Source organism: Schistocerca nitens, chromosome 8, assembly GCF_023898315.1.
Source record: "Schistocerca nitens isolate TAMUIC-IGC-003100 chromosome 8, iqSchNite1.1, whole genome shotgun sequence".
In the NCBI taxonomy this organism is placed as follows: Eukaryota; Metazoa; Arthropoda; class Insecta; order Orthoptera; family Acrididae; genus Schistocerca; species Schistocerca nitens.
Window position 1 is genome coordinate 552,951,995 of NC_064621.1, and position 27,380 is coordinate 552,979,374.

At 41.1% G+C, this 27,380-nt stretch overlaps 1 protein-coding gene across 1 annotated transcript in view; it reads right to left on the bottom strand.

The window, feature by feature from the left end:
* Window positions 1–241: 241 nt before the first annotated feature.
* The window catches only part of LOC126198432 (succinate dehydrogenase assembly factor 4, mitochondrial-like), a 35,245-nt gene continuing 8,106 nt past the window's right edge, over window positions 242–27,380 (bottom strand). The window contains exon 3 of the mRNA XM_049934740.1: window positions 242–544. Coding sequence (XP_049790697.1) covers window positions 375–544 — 170 coding nt within the window. The 3' untranslated portion in view covers window positions 242–374. The remainder of the gene's footprint in view (window positions 545–27,380) is intronic.

The following is a 27,380-nucleotide window of genomic DNA, read 5'->3' on the forward strand; positions in this document are numbered from 1 at the left end:
CAAGAGTCAGTGTTACACAAAAGTAGTGTGAATGTCACAAACATGTAATGTGATCTTTAGCAGCAGCACACTGACTGCTTTAAGAGGTAATAGATTTTGAATTGATGAAAGTATGGTTGGACTGAGGCGTCTTTGGTTTCAGTCATTCCAGTAGGGCGTAATACAGAAATGGAAAAATTGTATATGCATATTTGTCTAGATTCGCATAAATATATTTACATATTAATACTTTAACACACAATTAACAATTCAACAGGTTTTAATATTTTATTTAACAATGACTTACTCAATGTCCCTTATTTTTATCTACATGTACATAAAGCCAAGCATTCATTCACACAATGAACTTGCTGATGTGTCCAATTATTTAGAACTCAAAAATCTGTCACACGTCCTTTTCTTTCCCAGTCCCCATAACGTGTAGGTTCAGGCCCACGAGGTCCTCCAACTTCCCCAGTGTGAGGGTTAGTATTATCTGGCCATGGGGGAAGAGGCTCCTTTTCTTGATAAGGGTGTTTTCCAGCGTCCAGTTCATCTAGTTTTCCTGCAGGAAAATTATACACAAGCTTATAGTCATAAAATTTTGATAGCATTAAGTGTAAAAAATTTAGAGTCCTTACAGGCTGCAGTAAGGCAGTGTCAATATGCATGTATGGCTTTCATATAACGCAACAGTTAATTTAGTTATCTGACTAACAATTTACACTCTATGAATAACATGATTTAATACAGAGTCCGCCAGAGAAATGTATACACTCTTTAACAGGCTCTATCGAGATATCAATATTGTCATTTGATTTGAATTATGAGCGTGTTGTAGTACGGTCTTTGGCTCAACAGATATTAGTACTTTCATCTCGGTATTGAGAAAACAAGATGGCTGGAGCACATCCGACATTCGAGCAATGAAAATGTATTGTGAAGTGGTTTTTCAAGTTTGATAATGCCGTTGAATTGCAACGTCAGTAGAGGTGCGAGTTTGAAACAGAACCGCCAACCCCCTAACACTTAAACACGTCACTGACAGGTTTGAATTGCATGGGACAATTAGTGATATTTACAAAGGAAGATCAGGAAGACAGTGTACAGCTATAAGTCCTGCTTCATTGGCTCTCATGCTGGAAATGTTTGTTAATTCTCCACAGAAGTCAGCTACACAATGTGCACGTGAAGTGAGCATTCGTAGTACTTGTGTATGAAACATTCTGAAAGGTGCAAAGAGGAAAGTTTACATTCCACAATTACTGCATGCGATAAATGATGACACTCCTGATCACCAAATGCAACTTTACTGTCACTGGAGAAGTGTACCTGGAAATGTTTGCCAGGTATACGTGCACTTTATGGAGCTGATGAAGAGGTCTTCTACCAACAGGATGGGGCACTACCATCTAGCCGTACGACCTTTTCTGGACGACAATTTTCCGGAGCATTGGACTGGACGAAGAGGGCCCACTGAGTTCCCTCCACGGACTTTTTCTTGTGGGGAACTGTGAAAGAGAACATCTATCGACGTAAGCCACGCATGCTGGAGGAACTTCGCCAAGAGAGTACAGTGACATGTTCAGCGATCTCCACTGTAACACTGACTGACGTAGCTGTGGCGACCACTCATCATTCTGCTTTGTGTATAGCCGCCAACAGTGAACATTTTGGACATTTAAAGAAACAATGTGCTAAACTGAAGGTTGTACAACATGTGTTATCAATTATTAACTGTAAAATAAACACATAAGTAATACTTTTCATTCTCTAAAGTGTGTATACCCTTTTTCACTAAAATAAGCTCATAATTAGCAAATGATAGTTTACTTGATAAAACCCCAAAATTACACTAGTCAGTATGGCTGACTAATATTTACTATCAGGAGGTATCAAATAGTAGAACTTAAAATTTCATCTCCTTAAGGTACATGCTTGCCAGCCAGTCTGTTTCCTTGTAATTTTATAATTAACAAATGGCAAAATTTTATTTCAAATGGCAAGAAAAATAACTCATTCTACCATAATGACTTTCATGTGATAAATACTCTGCACCTTTTGAGGTATTAAATTTTCTGTTACTTGATTACCATGCATTTTGTGATATCTACAGCTAGCTATATGGATACTGTGCAAATCACATTTAAGTGTTCATCAAACCACCTTCACAATTCTCTATTATTCCAATCTCGTATAGAGCATGGAAAGAATGAACACCCATATCTTTCCGTACGAGCTCTAATTTCCCTTATTTTATCGTGGTGATCGTTCCTCCCTCTGCAGGTCAGTGTCAACAATCGGAGGAGAAAGTTGATGATTGGAATTTCGTGAGAAGATTCCGTCACAACAAAAAACGCCTTTCTTTTAATGATGTCCAGCCCAAATCCTGTATCATTTCTGTGACACTCTCCCAATTTTTGCAATAATGCAAAACGTGCTGACTTCCTTTGAACTTTTTCGATATACTCCGTCAGTCCTATATGGTAAGGATCCCGCATTGCGCAGCAGTATTCTAAAAGAGGACGGACAAGCATAGTGTAGGCAGTCTCCTTAGTAGCTCTGTTACATTTTCTAAGTATCCTACCAATAAAACAGTCTTTGGTTAGCCTTCCCCACAGCATTTTCTATGTGTTCCTTCCAATTTAAGTTGTTCGTAATTGTAATTCCTAGGTATTTAGTTGAATTTACGGCCTTTAGATTTGACTGATTTATCGTGTAACCGAAGTTTAAAGGATTTCTTTTCGCAATCATTTGGATGACCTCATACTTTTGTTTAAATTTAGATTCAACTGCCAATTTTCGCACCATTCAAATATCTTTTCTAAATCGTTTTGCAGTTTGTTTTGATCTTCTGATGACTTTATTATTTGATAAACAACAGCGTCATCTGCAAACAACCGAAGACGGCTGCTCAGATTGTCTCCCAAATCGTTTATATAGATAAGGAACAGCAAAGGGCCTATAACACTACCTTGGGGAACGCCAGAGATCTCTTCTGTTTTACTCAATGACTTTCCGTCAGTTGCTACAAACTGTGACCTCTCTGACAGGAAATCACAATTCCAGTCATATAACAGACTATATTCCAAGCACAAAATTTCACCACGAGCCATTTGTGTGGTACCTTGTCAAAAGCCTTCGAGAAATCCAGAAATACGGAATTGATCTGAAATCCCTAGTCAACAGCACTCAACACTTCATGTGAATAAAGAGCTAGTTGTGTTTCACAGGAACGACATTTTCTAAGCCCATGTTGACTGTGTGTCAATAGATCGTTTTCTTCGAGGTAATTCATTACGTTCGAACACAATATATGTTCTAAAATCCTGCTGCATATCGACGTTAGTGATATGGGCCTGTAATTTAGTGGATTACTCCTACTACCTTTCTTGAATATTGGTGTGACCTGTGCAACTTTCCAGTCTTTGGGTACGGATCTTTCTTCGTCAAGTGAACGGTTGTATATAATTGTTAAGTATAGAGCTAATGCATCAGCATACTCCAAAGGGAACCTAATTGGTATACAGTCTCGACCAGAAGACTTGCTTTTATTAAGTGATTTAAGTTGCTTCACTACTCCGTGGATATCTACTTCTACGTTACTGATGTTGGCAGCTGTTCTTGATTCGAATTCTGGAATATTTACTTCGTTTTCTTTTGTGAAGGCATCTCGGTAGGCTGTGTTTAGTAACTCTGCTTTGGCAGCACTGTCTTCGATAGTATCTACATTACTATAGTGCTGAGAAGGCACTGATCATTTCCTGCCCTTAACATAACTCAGGATTATTTGTTGCTAAGAGGTCAAATGTGTTTTCATAACCATTTACTATTCGCGTGGGCTCATGAACTAACTGCTCGAAATAATTTTCAGAAAATGCATTTAGCACAATTTCAGATGATATTTTATGCATACCTCCGGAGTTAATAACGAGCATCAAAACCGATTCAGGGATTAGTGAACACAGGGCTGTCGTAGCAAGATTGAATATTGTAATCCCCAAATCCTCAAAAAATAAGCGAAAAATATACCTATTGAAAAAAAGCAGATAAAAATTCACCTGACGACTTCCTGAGAGACAATCTCCACTCATTCCAAATTAATAATATAAGTGTAGACCAGAAGTGGCTTAAATTCAAAGAAATAGTATCGGCAGCTATTGAGAGATTTGTACCAAATAAATTAACAAATGACGGAGCTGATCCTCCTTGGTACACAAAACGGGTTAGAACACTATTTCAGAAACAACGAAACAAACATGCCAAATTTAAACAGACGCAAAATTCCCAAGATTGGCGATCTTTTACAGAAGCTCAAAATTCAGCGTGGACTTCAATGCGAGATGCTTGTAACAGTTTCCACAATGAAACTTTGTCTCGAAACTTGGGAGAAAATCTAAAGCGATTCTGGTCATATGTGAAGTATGTTAGCGGCGAGAAACAATCAATGCCTTCTCTGCGGGATAGCAATGGAGATACTACCGAAGACCGTGCTGCCAAAGCAGAGTTACTAAACATAGCCTTCCAAAATGCCTTCACAAAAGAAAATTAAGTAAATATTCCAGAATTCGAATGGAGAACAGCTGCCAACATGAGTAACGTAGAAGTAAATATCCTCAGAGTAGTGAAGCAACTTACATCGCTTAATAAAAGCAAGTCTTCTGGTCCAGACTGTATACCAATTAGGTTCCTTTCGGAGTATGTGGATGCATTAGCTCCATACTTAACAATCACATACAACCGTTCGCTCAATGAAAGATCCGTACCCAAAGACTGGAAAGTTGCACAGGTCACACCAATATTCAAGAAAGGTAGTAGGAGTAATCCACTAAATTACAGGCCCATACCGCTAACATCGATATGCAGCAGGATTTTAGAACATATATTGTGTTCGAACGTAATGAATTATCTCGAAGAAAATGGTCTACTGACACACAGTCAACATGGGTTTAGAAAACATCATTCTTGTGAAACACAACTAGCTCTTTATTCACATGAAGTGCTGAGTGCTATTGACAAGGGATTTCAGATCGATTCCGTATTTCTGGATTTCCGGAAGGCTTTTGACACTGTACCACACAAGTGGCTCATAGTGAAATTGCGTGCTCATGGAATATCGTCTCAGTTGTGTGCCTGGATCTGTGATTTTCTGTCGGAGAGGTCACAGTTCGTTCTTCGTTGTAACTGACGGAAAATCACTGAGTAAAACAGAAGTGATTTCTGGCATTCCCCAAGGTAGTGTTATAGGCCCTTTGCTGTTCCTTATCTATATAAACAATTTGGGAAACAATCTGAGCAGCCGTCTTCGGTTGTTTGCAGATGACGCTGTTGTTTAACAACTAATAAAGTCATCAGAAGGTCAAAACAAACTGCAAAATGATCCAGAAGAAATATCGAAATGGTGCGAAAAGTGGCAGTTGACCTTAAATAACTAGTAGTGTGAGGTCACCCACATGAGCGCTAAAAAGAGCGCGTTAAACTTCGGTTACACGATAAATCAGTCTAATCTAAAAGCTGTAAATTCAACTAAATACCTAGGAATTATAAATACAAACAATTTAAATTGGAAAGAACACACAAAAATTTTGTGGGCAGACTAACCAAAGACTGCATTTCATTGGCAGGACACTTAGAAAATGTAACAGACCTACAAAGGAGACTGCCTACACTACACTTGTCCGTCCTCTTTTAGAATACTGTTGCGCGGTGTCGGACCCTTACCAGATAGGACTGACTGAGTACATCGAAAAAGTTCAAAGAAAGACAGCATGTTTTGTATTATCGTGAAAATTGGGAGAGAGTGTCACTGAAATGATACAGGATTTGGGCTCGACATCATTAAAAGAAAGGCATTTTTCATTGCGACAGAATCTTCTCACGAAATTCCAATCACCAACTTTCTCCTCCGAATGCAAAAATATTTTGTTGACACCGACTTACATAGAGAGGATGATCACAAAGATAAAATAAGGGAAATAAGAGCTAGTGTGGAAAGATATAGGTGTTCATTCTTCCCGCGTGCTATACGAGATTGGAATAATAGAGAATTGTGAAGGTGGTTCAATAAACCCTCTGCCAGGCACTTACATGTGATTTGCAGAGTATCCATGTAGATGTAGATGTAGATTGAACATGTATTTTCGCCAACATATCGAGGGTAAATTAAAGTCACCACCAACTATTATCGAATGAGTCGAGTACGTGTTTGAAATCAAACTCAAGTTTTCTTTGAACCTTTCAGCAACTACTTCAATTTCGCAACAAGTTAAACTACTTCTGACAGCAATTAACACGCCACCGCCAATCATGTTTCGCCTATCCTTCCGGAACACTGTTAGGTTCTTCGCAACAATTTCGGCTCAGCTTACATCTGGCCTATAACAATTTGAGCATCAGTGCTTTCTATTAGCACTTGGAGCTCTGGTACTTTCCCAACACAGCTAGCACAATTTACAACTGTTATACCAGTGGTTCCCGTATCTACGTCGTTCTTCCTTTGTTTAGCCTGCACCCTTTGTGACTGAAGCCCTTCTTGTGTTTTCCCCGAGACCCTCTAACCTAAAAAACCGCCCAGTCAATGCCACAAAGCCCCTGCTACCCGTTTAGCCACCTCCTGCGTATAGTGGACACCTGAGTTGTTGTTGTCTTCAGTACTGAGACTGGTTTGATGCAGCTCTCCATGCTACCCAATCCTGTGCAAGCTTCTTCATCTCCCAGTACTTATTGCAACCTACATCCTTCTGAATCTGCTTAGTGTATTCATCTCTTGGTCTCCCTCTACGATTTTTACCCTCCACACTGCCCTCCAATGCTGAATTAGTGGTCCCTTGATGCCTCAGAACATGTCCTACTAACCAGTCCATTCTTCTTGTCAAGTTGTGCCACAAACTCCTCTTCTCCCCAATTCTATTCAATACCTCCTCATTACTTATGTGATCTACCCAACTAATCTTCGGCATTCTTCTGTAACACCACAGTTCGAAAGCTTCTATTCCTATCTTGTCCAAACTATTTATTGTCCGTGTTTCACTTCCATACATGGCTACACTCCATACAAATACTTTCAGAAACGACTTCCTGACACTTAAATCTATACTCGATGTTAACAAATTTCTCTTCGTCAGAAATGCTTTCCTTGCCATTGCCAGTCTACATTTTATATCCACTCTACTTCGACCATCATCAGTTATTTTGCTCCCCAAATAGCAAAATTCCTTTACTACTTAAGTGTCTCATTTCCTAATCTAATTCTCTCAGCATCACCCGACTCAATTCGACTACATTCCATTATCCTCGTTTTGCTTTTGTTGATATTCATCTTATATCCTCCTTTCAAGACCATGTCCATTCCGTTCAGCTGCTCTTCCAGGTCCTTTGCTGTCTCTGACAGAATTACAATGTCATCAGCAAACCTCAAAGTTTTTATTTTTTCTCCATGGATTTTAATACCTACTCCGAATTTTTCTTTTGTTTTCTTTACTGCTTGCTCAATATACAGATTGAATAACATCAGGGAGGGGCTACAACCCTGTCTCACTCCCTTCCCAAGCATTGCTTCCCTTTCATGCCCCTCAACTCTTATAACTGCCATCTGCTTTCTGTACAAATTGTAAATAGCCTTTCACTCTCTGTATTTTACCCCTGCCACCTTTAGAATTTGAAAGAGAGTATTCCAGTCAACATTGTCAAAAGCTTTCTTTAAGTCTACAAATGCTAGAAACGTAGGTTTGCCTTTCCTTAATCTTTCTTCTAAGATAAGTCATAAGGTCAGTATTGCCTCACGTGTTCCAATATTTCTATGGAATCCGAACTGATCTTCCCCGAGGTCGGCTTCTACCAGTTTTTCCACTCATCTGTAACGAATTCGTGTTAGTATTTTGCAGCTGGGACTTATTAAACTGAAAGTTCGGTAATTTTCACATCTGTCAACACCTGCTTTCATTGAGATTGGAATTATTATATTCTTCTTGAAGTCTGAGGGTATTTCACCTGTCTCATACATCTTGCTCACCAGATGGTAGAGTTTTGTCAGGACTGGCTCTCCCAAGGCCATCAGTAGTTCTAATGGAATGTTGTCTACTCCCGGGGCCTTGTTTCGGCTCAGGTCTTTCAGTGCTCTGTCAAATTCTTCATACAGTGTTGTGTCTCCCATTTCATCTTCATCTACATCCTCTTCCATTTCCATAATATTATCCTCAAGTACATCGCCCTTGTATAGACCCTCTACATACTCCTTCCACCTTTCTGCTTTCCCTTCTTTGCTTAGAACTGGGTTTCCATCTGAGCTCTTGATATTCATACAAGTGGTTCTCTTTTCTGCAAAGGTCTCTTTAATTTTACTGTAGGCAGTATCTACCTTACCCTTAGTGAGATAGGCCTTTACATCCTTACATTTGTCCTCTAGCCATCCCTGCTTAGCCATTTTGCTCTTCCTGTCGATCTCATTTTTGAGATGTTTGCCTGCTTCATTTACTGCATTTTTATATTTTCTCCTTTCATCAATTAAATTCAATATTTCTTCTGTTACCCAAGTATTTATACTAGCCTTCATCTTTTTACCTACTTGATCCTCTGCTGTCTTCACTACTTCATCCCTCAGAGCTACCCGTTCTTCTTCTACTGTATTTCTTTCCCCCATTCTTGTCAATTGTTCCCTTATTCTCTACCTGAATCTGTACAACCACTGGTTCTTTCAGTTTATCCAGGTCCCATCTCCTTAAATTCCCACCTTTTTGTAGTTTCTTCAGTTTTAATCTACAGTTCATAACCAATAGATTGTGGTCAGAGTCCACATCTGCCCCTGGAAATGTCTTACAATTTAAAACCTGGTTCCTAAATCTCTGTTTTATCATTATATAATCTATCTGATACCTTCTAGTATCTCCAGGATTCTTCCATGCATACAACCTTCTTTTACGATTCTTGAACCAAGTGTTAGCTATGATGAAGTTATGTTCTGTGCAAAATTTTATCAGACTGCTTCTTCTCTTATTTCTTACCCCCAATCCATATTCACCTACTATGTTTCCTTCTCTCCCTTTTCCTACTCTCGAATTCCAGTCACCCATGACTATTAAATTTTTGTCTCCCTTCACCACCTGAATAATTTCTTTTATCTCATCATACATTTCATCAATTTCTTCATCATCTGCAGAGCTAGTTTGCATATAAACTTGTACTACTGTAGTAGGTGTGGGCTTCGTGTCTATCTTGGCCACAATAATGCGTTCACTATGCTGTTTGTAGTAGCTTACCCACACTCCTATTTTTTATTCATTATTAAACCTACTCCTGCATTACCCCTATTTGATTTTGTATTTATAATCCTGTATTCACCTGACCAGAAGTCTTGTTCCTGCTGCCACCGAACTTCACTAATTCCCACTATATCTAACTTTAACCTATCCATTTCCCTTTTTAAATTTTCTAACCTGCCTGCCCGATTAAGGGATCTGACATTCCACACTCCGATCCGTAGAACACCAGTTTTCTTTTTCCTGATAACGACGTCCTCTTGAGTAGTCCCCGCCCGGAGAACCGAATAGGGGACTATTTTACCTCCGGAATATTTTACCCAAGAGGACGGCATCATCATTTAACCACACAGTAAAGCTGCATGCCCTCGGGAAAAATTATGGCTGTAGTTTCCCCTTGCTTTCAGCACAGCAAGGCCGTTTTGGTTAGTGTTACAAGGCCAGATCAGTCAATCATCCAGACTGTTGCCCCTGCAACTACTGAAAAGGCTGCTGGCTCTGTTCAGGAACCACATGTTTGTCTGGCCTCTCAACAGATACCTCTCCATTGTAGTTGCACCTACGGTACGGCCATCTGTATCGTTGAGGCACGCAAGCCTCCCCACCAACGGCAAGGTCCATGGTTCATGTTAGCCACTCGAAACCAGAGAGAATCTATTCTGATCCAAAGTGACACACATCATTGGTACCGACGTAAGCAACCACCTGCAGTTGGCTGCACCCTGTGCTCTTCATGGCATCCGGGAGGACCCTTTCCACATCTAGAATGACTCCACCTGGTATGCACACAGAGTGCACATTGGTTTTCTTACCCTTTTTGTCAGCCAAGTCCCTAAGGTGCCCCATAATGTGCCTAGCATTGGAGCTCCCAACTACCAATAATTCCACCCTCTGTGATTGCCCGGACCTTGCAGGCTGAGTGGTTTCCTCTGAAACGGGACAGGCGACAGCATCTGGCTCAGTGACAGTGTTAGCCACAGACAGCACCTGGAACCTGTTTGTCAGACACACTTGGGCGGCCTTACGTGCTGTCACCTGGGAAGTCTTTCGCCGCCTGCTTCGCCCCGGGGCGACCTCCCACTCGACCACAGGTGAGGGATCAACTTCAGTGCAAGCAGCAACTGGGTTGGCTACTGGTGAGGACTAAATGGAGGACTCAGACGTGCTTGACGTCCTTTGAATCCCCACGGCCAGCCCACAAAGTGGGGCCCATCCACTGCAGCCTCAAGCTGTGTGACCGAAGCCACCACAGCCTGAAGCTGAGAGCGAAGTGTCACCAACTCGGCTCACATCCGCATGCAACAATCGCAGTCTCTGTTCATACTAAAGACTGTGGAAAACTAAACTATGCATCTAAAACGGATTATCGGCATGTGCTGCGCGACTCTACTGTAGACCCTGACAAAAACGCAGCAACTGAGTCTAATAATATGCAGATATTCAAAACCCTAACTACCGAACATCATTTTTTATTCAATTTTCAACTTGTCCAGTAGTTAGTTTCATTTGTGTAGCCCAACATTGATTTTTCCATTCCTCTTTATGCTACTACTAGTTTTCTAACAACAAACTCACTTAATGTCCTTGTCTCACAGCCATTAATTATTACTGGCAGTATACACTGGCCAAAAACTGTCTTCTGCAGCTTTGCCAACATCTTAGACTTCGGAACTGTAGAGCATCTTCCATGAGCTTGCCAGCCGAACTTAGTATGTCGAAATACTTCTGGTTTTGGATTACCCTCCATACTTAGCAGTTGTTCCAGATAGGCATATTCTGTGACCCTTTGCAGTTGCATAATTCCCACAGATAATTTTCCTCCACTGTCCATTCATTCCTCATGATCTTGGTTTTATCACAGTTCATTTTTATGCCAACTTCAGAGCAGATTAACGCAAGTTCACTAACCAACATTTGAAGTTCTTCTATACTATTTGCAAATTGAACAATATCATCAATGACCCTTGGGTAATTTAATTTGTTTCTCAGAATTTGTATTCCCTTTGTTTCCCAATCCAAAGTAGACACTGCTTTATCGAAGACAGCTGTAACTACTTTTGCACACACATAGTCACATTGTTTCACACCATTTTCAATGGGAAATTCATTGGTTTCTTCAACTACATTCACAAACACTGTGGAAGTTTTGTACATAAGACTTCAATATAGGTCTGTTCTATTTATTGCTCTGTTGGAGACTCAAAAACAACTGGGTGGCTGATCAAATTGAATGGCTTTTCAAAATCTATAAAGGCAAGGCAGTGAGGTAGAAGGTACACATTTGTTCCAGTAATTGTTTTGCGATGAGTCAGGATATGATCAACTGTTATTAAACCCTGATTGGAACCAGGTTGCTCAATGGGTTGGGCCACATCAAGTGCAGTGCTCAATCTGATAGTCAAAATTCTAGTAAAAACTTTGTACAGTATGGACAGGCTGGTAGGGTGACAGCTTTTTATATCTTTAGTACTACCTTTCTTATGTATTAGGATTATTATGGCTTTATTCCAGTCTCTTGGTAATTTTCGATTGTGCAAACAACTTAAAATTTTTTTTAGCTACTTCCTTTATAGATCTGCCATCCATCAGCTTTAAAATATTGACTGATAGGTCATCACTACCTGGAGCAGTTCCATTTTTGATCTTGTCTATAGCATGTTTTATGTCTGTGGGGAATATTTCTGGTATTTGGGGAACAAAGACAGTCAATTCATCTAGGATTAAGATATCATCACTGACTTTACTGTACAGGTTACTAGAAAAATTCTCAATATATTCAAGTATTTCTTTCTTATCTGTAATTTGACTCCGATCTGTGTCTAATGCTATTAGCTGATTCTTTCAAATCGTAAGCTTCTGCTTAGTCATCTTTAAACTAAATTTATTTAAAAGATTGGCCTTTAGCGCATCTGCTTCACACTTCTTGGTGTCATCTTTCATGTTTTTTTTTTTTCCTTTTTCTTTTTTTTTCTTCTAAGAACCGCATTTTTGTTCTCTTGTCCATCAAACTTATCACTTTATGTGTCAGAGTCTTTGGTCAGTCTTGAGATTTGCACAAGCCACCCACTTCTTCAGATGTTGTGATTAGTATCTTTTTTACTGCTTCTGCTTCACATTCTTTTAATTTTCTCTTAATTCTTTCTTGAAATTCCACTTTCCATTCTTCAAGGTTTTTGAAATTTTAAAATCTTCTTTTTCCTTTAATTTCTTTCAATCTTTCATCTTCTATATTCAGTTCAAATATTGCTCTTATTACTCCATTTTCACTGTATTGAACCTATTCAGCACAGAGACAACTTTAATGTATTGAGGCCTGTTGGTACGAATAAAGTCTATTTCATTTTTCACTTTAAAGTTAGGATCCCCAGTCCATTTGCGACTAGGGTGCTTCTTGAAGAATGTATTCATAATACGGGGTGTTCAAAAAGTCTCTCCGCAGTGCCGTATGATTGTGAGCCACACGTGCCGTATGACTGGTTGCCTGCCTGGGTTACTTCCCTTCAAGTGGACTCTCCCAACATTCCACTGTTACGTTTATCTCAGCCAGCATCAGTAGTGTCGCTGGTGTGTGTTGTTACGTGTTGATGTGAATGTTTAAGTTTAGTTCATTTGTTTTGATTTTGTCACTGTTAAAATGCTAACCATTGAAGAACGTGTGTTTTTAGTCGAACAAGTGTTCAAAGCTGGCGGTAAATACATAGTTTCAGTTTGTCAAACATTTAATTCAGTTTTCCCAGAGACAACACTCCCACATTGCGATACTGTGCGAGATCTGATTAACAAATTTCGAAGTACAGGTTCAGTGACAGATGCATTGAGAAGTAAGTGGTCATCCTAGCATTTTGTCTGGGGATAAACTACTCGATATTTCCGATAAAATGTCCATGAGTACAAACAAGTTAGTAAGAAACTTGCCCACAAAATGGATGTAGTGTCGGAATGGCCCACACAGCTGTTAGGAAAAAATTAAAACTTTCCCCATACACAGTGACAGTTGTGCTAGAACTGAAAAATACTGAATACTGATCATGGCAAGAGACTGCATTATTGTCAAATGTTCAAAAATTTTGTTCAACAAAGTGGAAGAGATATTCTTAATGAAAAATGAACTCACAAAATTCTCGTATGTGGAGTACTGCAAATCCATTGTGTATTCATGAGGAACCACTTCATTCTGTGAAAATAGGAGTTTGGATTGCAATTTCTAGACGTCGGATTGTGGGTCCCATATTTTTTAACGAAACAATAAATGCACAATGATACTGCAGTGATATTCTGTACCCATTCATAGGAGAACTTGTGTTAAGTGAAATAATTTACAACAAGATGGTGCAACCGCGCATACAGCTCGTGTTTCAATGTCACTGCTTGCTGATGTTTTTGGTGATCTCATAATTTCACACGGACTTTGGCCTCCGTGATCGCCCGACCTAACACCACCTGACTTTTTCTTCTGGGGTGCAGCGAAAGCAACTGTCTATAAAAACTGTCCAAAAGAAATGTTACAGCTTGTGTTTGGAAACATGATTGGACGAACTGAATTGTGTATTAAACAACAGGGGGGACACTTTGCACATTTAATGTGAAAATTTGTAAGTAAAAATGAATATTCACAGGGGGGACACTTTCCACATTTAATGTGAAAATTTGTAAGTAAAAATGAATATTCAATAAATTAATAACTTGTATTTCCTGACTTTCATTTTGGTATTTTCACTGCGGCATACAGCACGCACAGCTAACAATCATACGGCACTGTAGAGAGACTTTCTGAACACCCTGTAGGTGTTTACATATGTTCTGCAAATTGAACTAGTCTCTCATCTCTGTCATTTCTTCCATCTGTTCCACATTTGCCAATAACTGAATCACCTTCCTTGTTTCCAACTTTGGCATTAGTCACCAATGTTACAAATTTATAAAAGCAATCTCTCCCTTTTCCACAGGTTTCTTGTACGCACTCACTTTCATGCGATGTGAACACGATAATAGCTTCAGTATAGACTCGGAAACACCTCACTGGCAATTTTTCCAACAAGATTAGGCACACCTTCAATTGTGCAATATCAGTGTATATAACTATATGTATGTATCTTAATAATGATATCAATATAATAGAGGGAAACATTCCACGTGGGCTAAGGTAAGTCTTTCCGCTCCCGGGATTGGAATGACTCCTTACCCTCTCCCTTAAAACCCACATCCTTTCGTCTTTCCCTCTCCTTCCCCTCTTTCCTGATGAGGCAACAGTTTGTTGCGAAAGCTTGAATTTTGTGTGTGTGTTTGTGTTTGTTTGTGTGTCTATCGACCTGCCAGCACTTTCGTTCGGTAAGTCACATCATCTTTGTTTTTACATATCTTAATAATGAGTTGTATTTGTGTGATGTGCCCTTATCAGAAAGGCAGAGCACTGATTTTGCACAACTGAAGCCGTGCCTAATCTTGTTGGAAAATTTTCCAGTGAGGTGTTTCTGAGTCTATACTGAAGCTATTACTGTACTCACATCATATGAAAGTAAGTGCCTACAAGAAACCTGTGGAAAAGGGAGAGATTGCTTTTATAAATTTGTAACATTGGTGACTAATGCCAAAGTTGGAAACAAATCATAATGGTACACAGTGTTTATAATACAGGGTAATTGAAAAGGAATACCACAACCTTGAAAATCAGTATTTAATCAAGGAAACATGATGGAATCTTGGTTAATTAATCCATGTGAAGAGTACTTAAAAGCTTTTTCAGTAGAAAACAAGTTCATAAATGTTCACTATGACTCCCTCCACATACTCAAGTGACATCAACTCCGATAATCGAACTCGTTCCACAGTCTCTGTAGCATCTCTGGTGTAACAGTTTGGATAGCTTCAGTTGTTCCTTTCTTTTAGCTCCTCAATTTTAGCTGGTAGAGGTGGTCGAGGCATCGTATCTTTAACATTCTCCCACAGACAAAAATCACAGGGACTGAGGTCAGGGCTTCTTGGAGGCCAGTGATGAAGTGCTCTGTCATGAGCCGCCTGGTAGCTGATCCACTGCTGTGGGCACCTTTCATTCAAATAGGCATGGATGGATAAGTGCCATTGAGGTTGTGTTCCATCCTGCTGGAATATGAATTGATGTGATGCTTCTTCGTGTTGAGGGAACAGCCAATTCTGCAACATTTCAAGATAGGTGTGCCCAGTTACAACTGCACCTTCGAAGAAAAAAACGACCAAAAACTTTATTGGCTGAAATAGAACAAAAAACGTTCACCTTAGGTGAATCACGTTCATGCTGAATTTTTTCTCACAGATTCTCAATGCCCTACATATGGACACTGTGTCACCTGTCTTTTCCTTTTTTGTGAAATGTTGCTTCATCACTAAAAACTAGCTTCAAAATGAACTGGTCATCTGTTTCCATTTGTTCAAGGACAAACTTGCAGAACTTCATTCTTTTCACCTTATGAGCTTCAGAAAGAGCTTGAACCAATTGTAGACGATAAGGTTTCATTACTAACCTTTTACTTAGGACTCTCCAAATGGTTAGTTGTGGAATTTGCAGCTCTGCTGGCTTGGTGGTTCAATTTTCCTGCCTGCGAGCAAATGCTTCCTGAATCAGGCCAACATTTTCTTCACTTGTGCGCGGCCATCCGGGTCTTTTCTCTTTGCACAAACACTCTTTTTTTGTGAATTGTTTGTACCCATGCATGATACACCACCTATCAGGAGGCCTTGATTGCAAAATTTTGTCATAAAATGGAGGAGAGTTTGACTGATGAAGAAATTCTGTGCCCAGTGAAGAATCTGGTTCTGAAACTGATGATAATGGTTTGGAATCAATTACAATATTTCTGAAACGCATGGTAATCTGCTTGAATCCCTCAGCTTGTAAACACGAGTCACACAAAAAAGCTGAAAAAGTTTACAGCATCTGGGGGACTGCAGCAGTCACTGTGGTCAGTCTAGAATGTGTTAAAGATGAAGCACAAGTTAAAATTGAGGAAGGAACTGGACAGGAAGCGCTTCAAAGGAAACGCCTCAACGTTTGACTATAAAACAATTTAGGGAAAGCTAGGAAAGCCTAAATCTGGATGGTGAGATGGGGAACTGAATCCCAGTCATCCTGAATATGTACTCATCACTGCATTGCCTCAACTGATAAGTGGGCAATGCAGTGTATCTTATAAATTATTGCAAATTAACGCAAATCCCCTGACAACAAAAAAGTCACAATTTTTAGTTCAGTTAGTGGAAAGGTAGGTAAGATGACCATACAACTTCTGTACCACCAAAGGTTAGTGAAGCTGTAAGATATTTTTTATTTTACACGTCTAATTTCATAAGACCATACTGAGAAGAAAATCCCCAGGGTCATGGAACAAGTCAATATATAAAATTAATATAAATAAAATAAAATACAGGCAATTCCAATGTACATGACAAGCTGTGAGTAGTATTGCCATAATTAACAATGTAACTCAGGAATTTGCTTAATTTTTCCAGGAACTCCTCAATAGTGTAGATGCGAGCGATCCATGGGGAAATTCTTTAGTTAAGACTTGAATGTGCAAGGGTTGCTGCTATGATTTTTTTATTCATGTGACAGCCTACTGAAAACGGATGTAGCAGAATACTGCACACCTTTCTGCACATATCAAGGAGTGCAATCCAAATGCACATTGGATTTCTGCCTAGTATTAACTGAGCAAAAGCTACTAATTCTTGGATCAAGCTTATATTGCTAACAACAAACTACAGTAAAGAAAACAAATATTGAGAGGCCAGTGACAGAATCCTCAGACTCCTGATCATGGCTCAACATGAAGTTACAGAACTTATACTGCATACTGCTTGAACTGCCCATTTCTGAGGCAAAATTACACTTTGTTATATTGTTCTAATGGTAAATATAACAACACTCAGTATTTGACCAATGCCCTGAACACAGGATTTCCATTTCAGTTTATATCTATCTGAACACTTAGAAATATTATGAAAAGAATAGCTGCTACTCACCATATAGCGGAGATGCTGAGTCACAGATAGGCACAACAAAAAGACTGTCAGAAAGTGAGCTTTCGGCCAACAAGGTCTTCGAAATTAGACAAAACACACACACACAAAAACAAACAAACTCACAGTTTCTCGCAGCTGAAGCCAAACAGCAAGCAGCAGCGCATGGATGCAAGAGGGAACCAGGCGGTGGGGGTAAGGAGGAGGCCAGGTCTGGGAGGGGGAGAGACAGTATGGTAGGGATAGGAGATGGAAAGTGCTGCTTGTGGGAGCATGTAAGGACAATGTGGAGAGATGGTAGGGCAGCTAGGTCCAGTCAGGAGTTTATACAGATGGCAGAGTGGGGGGGGGGGGGGGGGAGGAGAGAAGCAAAAACACTGTGAGTGTGCTGGTGGAATGGAGGGGCTGTGTAGTGTTGGATTGGGAACAGGATAGATGGGTAAGGACAATGATTAACAAAGGTTGAGGCCAGAAGGGTTATGGGAATGTAGGATATATTGCAGGAAAAGTTCCCACCTGAACAGTTCAGATTGGTTGATTTTGGGATGTAAAGGGACCAGACTGCGATGGTCATCGGTCCCTAACAGTTCAGAAAAGCTGGTGTTGGTGGGAAGGATTCAGATGGCACAAGATGTGAAGCAGTATTGAAATGAAGAACATCGTGCTGGCCAGCGTGCTTGGCAACAGGGTGGTCCAGCTGTTTTTTGGCCACAGTTTGTTAGTGACCACTCATGTGGCCAGACATTTGGTTGTCATTCCCATGTAGAATGAAGCACAGTGGTTGGTGCTCAGCTTTTAGATCACATGACTGATTTCACAGGTAGCTCTGCCTTTGATGGAATAGGTGATGTTTGTGACCAGAATGGAGTAGGCGGTGGTGGGAGGATGTATGGGACAGGTCCTGTATCTAGCTCTATAACAGAGATATAGGAAATGAGGCTTAGGGTTTGGGAGCAGGGATTGTGTAGGGATGGACGAGGATATTGTGTAGGTTCTGTGGGTGGCGGAACCTTACTGTGTGAGGGGTGGGAAGTATAGAGGGTAAAGCATTTTTAATTTTAGGGTGCAACGAGAGTAGTCAAAAGCCTGGCGGAGAATGTAACTCACTTGCTCCAGTTCTGGGTGGTACTGAGTCATGAGGGGAATGCTTCTCTGTGGCCGGACAGTGGGACTTTGGGAGGTGGTGGGTGACTGTAAAGATAAAGCACAGGAGATCTGTTTTTGTACAAGGTTGGGAAGGTAATTGTAGTCTGTGAAGGCCTCAGTGAGACCCTCAGTAAGATGTGACAGCCACAGGTGGCTAGGCTGTATGGTTAGGCTTCTTTGGAGTGGGTGGCAGCTGTTGAAGTGGAGATATTGATGCTGGTTGGTGGGTTTGATATGTACAGAGGTACTAATGTAGCCATCTTTGGGGTGGAGGTCAACATCGAGGATGGAGGCTTATTGGGTTCAGTAGGACCAGGTGAAGTGAATGGGGGAGAAGGAGTTTAAGTTCTAGAAGAATGTGGATAGAGTGTCCTCACCGTCAATCCAGATCACGAAGGTGTCATCAATGAATATGAATCAGATGTGAAGTTTAGGATTCTGGGTGTTTACGAAGAATTCCTCTAGATGGCCCATGAATAGGTTGGGATAGGACGGTGCCATGCGGATGACCATAGCCATACCCTGGATTCATTTGTAGGTAATGCCGTCATAGGAAAAGTAATTTTGGTTGAGGATATAATTGGTCATGACAACTACGAAGAAGGTTGTTGGTTTGGAATCCATTGGGTATTGTGAAATGTGATGTTCAATAGTGCTCAACACCTTCTCCTCTATTCACTTCACCTGGTTCTACTCAACACAACAAGACACCTTCCTAGATATTGACATCCACCTCAAAGATGGTTCCATCAGTACCTCTTTTCCTATCAAACCTACCAAGCACTAGCAATACCTCCACTTCGACAGATGCCACCTATTTCATACCAAGAAGTCCCATCCATACAGCCTAGCCACCCGTGGCCATCACATCTGTAGTGATGAGTTGTCCCTCTCAAAAAGTACTGAGGGTCTCACTGAGGCCTTCACAGGCCATCATTACCTTCCCAACCTTGTACAATAAGAAATCTCCCATACATTATCTTTCCAGTCACCTACCACCTCGCAAAGTCCTACCGTCCGGCCACGGAGCAGCATTCCCCTCACGACTCATTACCACCGACGACTGGAGACACTGAATTACATTCTCTGCCAGGGTTTCAACTACCACTCGTCGTGCCCTGAAATCACAAATGTGCTACCCATTATCTTTCCTACCCCTCCCACAGTGGTATTCTGCCACCCACCGAATCTACGCAATATCCTTGTCTATCCCCACACAACCCCTGCTCCCAAGCCTTTGCCTCATGTCTCATATCCCTGTTGCTGAACTAGCAGCAAGACTTGTCCCATTGATCCTCCCACCAGCACATAATCCAATCCAGTCACAAACACCCCTATCCCATCAAAGGCAGGGCTACCTGTGAAACCAGTCATGTGATCTACATGCTAAGCTGCAACTGCTGTGCTGTATTCCTTGTGGGCATAACACTCTGTCTGCACGAATGGCCCCCAACAAGCTGTGGCCCAGAAACAGCTGGACAACCCAGTGCTGTGCACGCCACCCAACATGATGTTCTTTATTTCAATGACTGCTTCACATCCTGTGCCATCTGAATCCTTTTCATCACCAACAGCTTTTCTGAATTGCGCAGGTGGGAACTCTCCTTGAAATATATGCTATGTTCCTGTAACCCTCCTGGCCTCAGCCTTCGTTAGTCATTGCCCGTACCCCCGTACCCATCTATCCCCTTCCCCGTTCCCAATCCAACACTACCCAGCCCTCCATTCCACCAACACACCCGTAGTCTTTTTACTTATCTCCTTTACTGCAACTCCCCACCCTCCTTATAAGCTCCCAACTGCACCTAGCTGCTCTACCCTATCTCCACATCGTCCCTGTGCGCTCCCACAAGCAGCACTTTCCGTCTCCTACTCCTAACCTGCTATCCCTCCCCCTCCCCAGCCCAGCCTCCTCCTTACCCCCACTACCTGCTTGCCTTTCCCATCATACGCTGCTGCTCGCAGTCTGGCTTCAGCTGCCACAGACTATGGTCGTGTGTGTGTGTGTGTGTGTGTGTGTGTGTGTGTGTGTGTGTGGCGTGTGTGTGAGTTCTGCTGTATGCTGAGTAGCAAATATCCTTCTCATAACATTGTTACATTCCATCCTGAATTTTCCATTGTTTGAATGCTTAGAAATTTGAATCGTTGAGACACAGGGGCTAGTCATATGCCCTTTCTGTGTGATCAAAGTGTCAATTTTAGTAGAACATTGTGTTAGAAACTGTAAAAACAAAGTATTACTGTGACTTAGCACCAATTTATTTTCTACAAGCCATGAAATTACGTCTTGAACTGCAGGATGTGATAAACTGCCTATGTTTTGTTGCACTCAACACCCTGCACTACCAAGCTAGTGTCGTCAGCAAGCAGAAAAAGAAAAGCCTCTAAATTGTCACATTTTTTTAAGTGGTGCTAGGATATAACAATTATGTGAAAGTTAACATGAATAAGCAGTTCAGTAGCTTTATCTCTAATTCCTCTTATAATTTGACGCAATGTGCTAACTGCTCCATTACTCAGATGCCTGACTTTCCTCGAAGGTGGTTCCTTTGTTAAAGAAACTGCCCTTAAGAAGGGATACCTATCAGCTGACTTCAGTCTAAAAGAGCTACAGCTCTAAAACTAATTAATACAGGATTTTTTCCATGTATGATCTCAACACTCCCCACTAAACTGTCACCTATGAGCTTTGCCAACCTCCCTTTCCTACACCTATTGAGATACAGACTTCATCCGGTAAAGACTAATCTATTGATAGACTCAATTGGCACCACTGAAGTAAGAGCCATTTCTTCGGTTATCAGTGCCCTTCCAAGTTTCATATTAATGCGCCTAACAGTAGTATTAAGATGATGATGGTTTATTTGTAGAATACTGGGGAAACACAATCATTCTACAAAGGAGACTGCTTATGAATAACTTGTGTGACCCATTCTAGAACACCACTCAAGTGTGCTGGAGCTGCACCAGATGAACTAACAGGGGATATTGAATGTGTACAGAGAAGGGCAGCACAAATGGTCACAGGTTTGTCTGGACTGTGGGAGAGTGTCACAAAGATGCTGAAGAAGCTTGGTAGACTCTTGAAGATAGACATAAACTGTACTGACAAAGTCTACTAACAAAGTTTGAAGAACCAGCTTAAAATAATGACTCTAGGAATATACTACAATACCCAATGTATCACTACAACCCCCTATGTATCGCTCACATAGGGACCCTGAGGACAAAATTAGAATAATTACAGCATGCACAGAGGCATCCAAACAACCATGCTTCATACAGGAATGTTTGCCGATGATACGAACATTGCAATAAATAGCAAATGACGTGTAGTCTTAGAAAGATCAGCTAATAAAATATTTGTGGACATTAATCACTGGTTCCTAGCCAATTCTTTGTCACTAAACTTTGAAAAAACACACAACATGCAGTTCAGAACTTGTAAGGGGTGTCCCATGAGTATATGCCTAACATACGATGACAAGCAGATAGAAGAAGTGGAGAGTGTTAAATTCTTGGGATTACAGCTTGATAATGAATTCAACTGGGAGGAGCACACCACAGAACTGCTGAAGCATCTTAACAAATCTCTATTTGCAATGTGAATTGTGTCAGACAAAGGGAATATAAAAATGAAAAAGCTGGCATACTATGCTTACTTTCATTCCATAATGTCATATGGGATTATTTTTTGGGGTAATTCATCCAGCCAAGCTAAAGTTTTCCGGGCACAAAAACGTGCAGTAAGAGTTATATGTGGTGTGAACTGAAGAACGTCCTGCAGAAGCCTCTTTAGGGAACTAGGGATACGAACTACTGCTTCCCAATATATTTATTCCTTAATGAAATTTGTCATTAAAAATACATCGCTTCTTCAAACCAACAGCTCAATTCATGGAATCAGTACTAGAAATAAGAATAATCTTCACAAGGATTTAAAGTCACTTACTCTTGGTTCAAAAAGGTGTGCATTATTCAGGAACATACATTTTCAATTTAGATTAGATTAGTACTTGTTCCATGAATACAACACTTCGTAATGATGTGGAACGTGTCAGGTTAATGAAAGGTGTCTATACAAGATATTACTTTACACAAAATATTACATGAAGGTTAACATTTTTAATAATTTTTTTTTTTTTTTTTGGGGGGGGGGGGGGGGGGGGAGTTGGGGAAATTATCCACTTACTATAACCAAAAATTCATCTAATGAGTAGAAGGAGTTGCCATTAAGAAATTCTTTTAATTTCCTTTTAAATGCTATATGGCTATCTGCAGACTTTTGATGCTATTAGGTAAGTGACCAAAGACTTTAGCGGCAGCATAATTTACCCCCTTCTGAGCCAAAGTTAGATTTAACCTTGAGTAGTGAAGATCATCCTTTATCCAAGTGTTGTAGCCATGTACACTGCTATTATTTTTGAATTCGTTTGGATTGTTAATAACAAATTTCATAAGTGAATATACACTCCTGGAAATTGAAATAAGAACACCGTGAATTCATTGTCCCAGGAAGGGGAAACTTTATTGACACTTTCCTGGGGTCAGATACATCACATGATCACACTGACACAACCACAGGCACATAGACACAGGCAACAGAGCATGCACAATGTCGGCACTAGTACAGTGTATATCCACCTTTCGCAGCAATGCAGGCTGCTATTCTCCCATGGAGACGATCGTAGAGATGCTGGATGTAGTCCTGTGGAACGGCTTGCCATGCCATTTCCACCTGGCGCCTCAGTTGGACCAGCGTTCGTGCTGGACGTGCAGACCGCGTGAGACGACGCTTCATCCAGTCCCAAACATGCTCAATGGGGGACAGATCCGGAGATCTTGCTGGCCAGGGTAGTTGACTTACACCTTCTAGAGCACGTTGGGTGGCACGGGATACATGCGGACGTGCATTGTCCTGTTGGAACAGCAAGTTCCCTTGCCGGTGTAGGAATGGTAGAACGATGGGTTCGATGACGGTTTGGATGTACCGTGCACTATTCAGTGTCCCCTCGACGATCACCAGTGGTGTACGGCCAGTGTAGGAGATCGCTCCCCACACCATGATGCCGGGTGTTGGCTCTGTGTGCCTCGGTCGTATGCAGTCCTGATTGTGGCGCTCACCTGCACGGCGCCAAACACGCATACGACCATCACTGGCACCGAGGCAGAGGCGACTCTCATCGCTGAAGACGACACGTCTCCATTCGTCCCTCCATTCACGCCTGTCGCGACACCACTGGAGGCGGGCTGCACGATGTTGGGGCGTGAGCGGAAGACGGCCTAACGGTGTGCGGGACCGTAGCCCAGCTTCATGGAGACGGTTGCGAATGGTCCTCGCCGATACCCCAGGAGCAACAGAGTCCCTAATTTGCTGGGAAGTGGCGGTGCGGTCCCCTACGGCACTGCGTAGGATCCTACGGTCTTGGCGTGCATCCGTACGTCGCTGCGGTCCGGTCCCAGGTCGACGGGCACGTGCACCTTCCGCCGACCACCGGCGACAACATCGATGTACTGTGGAGACCTCATGCCCCACGTGTTGAGCAATTCGGCGGTACGTCCACCCGGCCTCCCGCATGCCCACTATACGCCCTCGCTCAAAGTCCGTCAACTGCACATACGGTTCACATCCACACTGTCGCGGCATGCTACCAGTGTTAAAGACTGCGATGGAGCTCCGTATGCCACGGCAAACTGGCTGACACTGACGGCGGCGGTGCACAAATGCTGCGCAGCTAGCGCCATTCGACGGCCAGCACCGCGGTTCCTGGTGTGTCCGGTGTGCCGTGCGTGTTATCATTGCTTGTACAGCCCTCTCGCAGTGTCCGGAGCAAGTATGGTGGGTCTGACACACCGGTGTCAATGTGTTCTTTTTTCCATTTCCAGGAGTGTATATACCGTATTTACTCGAATCTAAGCCGCACATTTTTTCCAGTTTTTGTAATCCAAAAAACAGCCTGCGGCTTAGAATCGAGTGCAAAGTAAGTTCTGAAAAATGCTGGTAGGTGCCGCCACAACTAACTTCTGCCGTCGAATATATGTAGCGCTACACAGGCATGCTTTGCAGGCACAAAGATAAATACTGACGCCAAAACCTCTGCATCAGTAAATAAATTTTTAAAAAAGGTGGAAGATGAGCTTTTTCTCCACCTCAATTTTCGACCACTGCATTTTCATACATTATCCAAGAAGTAAATACAAATTCCGTATTGTTTATCTTCCAATGTAGCAGCATTTCAATGTACTACAAAAATCCGACTGGAAAGATTGTTTGGGATGTTTGTCAATATGGCCAACTCTACGTTCTGAATTTTTTCCTACCTATGAGAAGAGATGGTTGCTAATATGAACTTTTATGAATTGTGAATCACATGCAGTATTCTCTTCACTATAAGTATAATATGAATATAAACATTTTGCCATGTATTCTTTCGTGTTTGCTGCTATCTCATTTAAATCCTGTCTGCCTAATAAACTACGAAACTACAGTGAGACGACAGCAAACGCGGAAGAATATACATATCATGTCATGTTTATACTCGTATTATTCTTATGCCTAATAGTGATACAGTCAGAAATGAAGCACGCCAATTGACTACATTTTTAAATCTAGGATGACTCTTATTTCTGTGCAGAATGTAATGTACTAATGAGGCGTCAGCAAAGATTTTAAAACAGAGAAAAATTTTTGCTACACTCTTGTTCAGAACATCATCTATCATACGAAGTCTATTATTTGGTTCTGGTTGATCATTATCAAAGAAAGCAGCAGTGTAAGTAACAACAAATAGCAGTCTCTTGCCATTGTTTCGCTAATGAGACGATTCCTCTCACCCCCCCCCCCCTTTTTTTTTTTTTTAAATTGTAAGCGGCGGTAGCGTGCACAAAAGCAAGCCATGCCGCGAGCTGCGACTGGCTGTAAACACTCATTATCAGAATGCGACAAACAATGCATGACACAGTACAGTAATGCATTTTCAGCTTAGAGTGACGTAAACACCTATAACAAAGAGAATGGCACTTATCAGATCAAAGAAAAATAAGCAATCAATTCAAACGAGACGAAGCACATGAAAAAGGAAGGTTACCCATATAAATACGGACGGAGCGCCTGACGCATAGCAATGGCTACCTGGTAAGGCTTAACTGTTAAGCTTACGACTCAAACCAAACTACTGTAGCTGTATAGTCATTCATTTGGCCTAAATTGTGTCTCATATTACAATGGACCAACTTTGTTTCGACTTGGAGGTGCAATCTACAACTTTTCTCTCCCCTTGAATTTCGAGTCTCAAATTTCAGGTATGGCTTAGATTCGGGAAATTTTGTTTTCCTTGATTTCGAGCCTCATTTTTCAGGTGTGGCTTAGATTCGAGTGCGGCTTAGATTCGAGTAAATACGGTATTGTGAGGCTACAGTGAAGATCTCTAGCTCTTTAAATAAGTGTCTGCAGGATGATCTTGGATGAGCTCCAGCAATTATTCTGATTACACGCTTTTGTGCAATGAACACTCTTTTATTCGATGATGAGTTACCACAGAACATGATGCCATACGAAAGAACATGATGCCATACGAAAGCAGAGAGTGAAAATAGGTGTGGTAAGCTAATTTACTGAGATGTATATTGCCAAAATTTGCAATGACCCTAACAGCATAAGTAGCTGAACTCAAACGTTTCAGCAGATCCTCAGTGTGTTTTTTCCAGTTCAACCCCTCATCAATGCATACACCTAGAAATTTTGAATATTCTACTTTAGCTACCGATTACTGATCGAAGTCTATATTTATTACTGGTGCCAATCCATTTACTGTTGGAACTGTATGTACTGTGTTTTGTCAAAGTTTAATTAGAGCCCATTTGCAGAGAACCACGTAATGATTTTCTGAAAAACATCGTTTACAATTTCAGCAGTTAATTCTTGTCTGTTGGGTGTGATAGCTATACTTGTATCATCGGCAAAAAGTACCAGCTTTGCATCTTCGTGAATATGGAATGGCAAGTCATTTATATATATTAGGAACAGCAGAGGACCCAAGACCGAACCTTGCGGCACCCCATTCTTGATTGTTCCCCAGTTTGAGAAATCACCAGTTTTTTGCATACTATGTGAACTGCTTATTTCAACTTTCTGCACTCTTCCAGTTAAGTATGATTTAAACCATTTGATCACTGTCCCATTCATACCACAGTACTTGAGCTTATCTAGAAGTATTCCATGATTTACACAATCAAAAGCCTTTGAGAGATCACAAAAAAATCCCAACGGGTGACTTCCGGTTACTCGGAGCATTTAATATTTTATTAGTGAAAGTATATATAGCATTTTCCATTGAAAAACCTTTCTGGAAACCAAACTTGTATTTTGTTAAAACTTTATTTTTACAAAGGTGTGAAGCTACTCTACAATGCATTACTTTTTCAAGAATTTTGGATAAGGCAGTCAGAAGAGAGATTGGGCAGTAGTTGTTGACATCAGACGTATCCCCTTTTTTTATGCAGTGGTTTAACAATGACATACTTCAGTCTATATGGGAAATTACCCTGATTCAGAGAGCCATTACATATGTGGCTAAGAATACCACTTATCTCTTGGGAACAAGTTTTTATTATCCTGCTGGAAACGCCATCAATTCCATGTGAGCTGTTATTCTTGAGAGAGTTTACTATCTTCGAAATTTCAGAAGGAGAGGTGGGTGGAATTTCAATTATATCAATCGGTGTTGGTAAGGCCTCTTCCATTAACTGCCTTGCTTCTTCTAATGAACATTTAGATCCCATTTTCTCTAAAACATTTAAAAAATGATTATTCAAAATGTTTTCGACTTCCGGCTTGTTGTTTGTCAAGTTTCCATTCACTTTGATGGTAAGGCCGTCATCCTGTACTCTTGGCTGCCCTGTCTCCCTTGTAATAATATTCCAAATTGTTTTGATTTTGTTATCAGAGGTATTCATCCCAATCATGATGCACATGCTCCTGGACTTTTTCATAACCTTTCTTAATGTCTC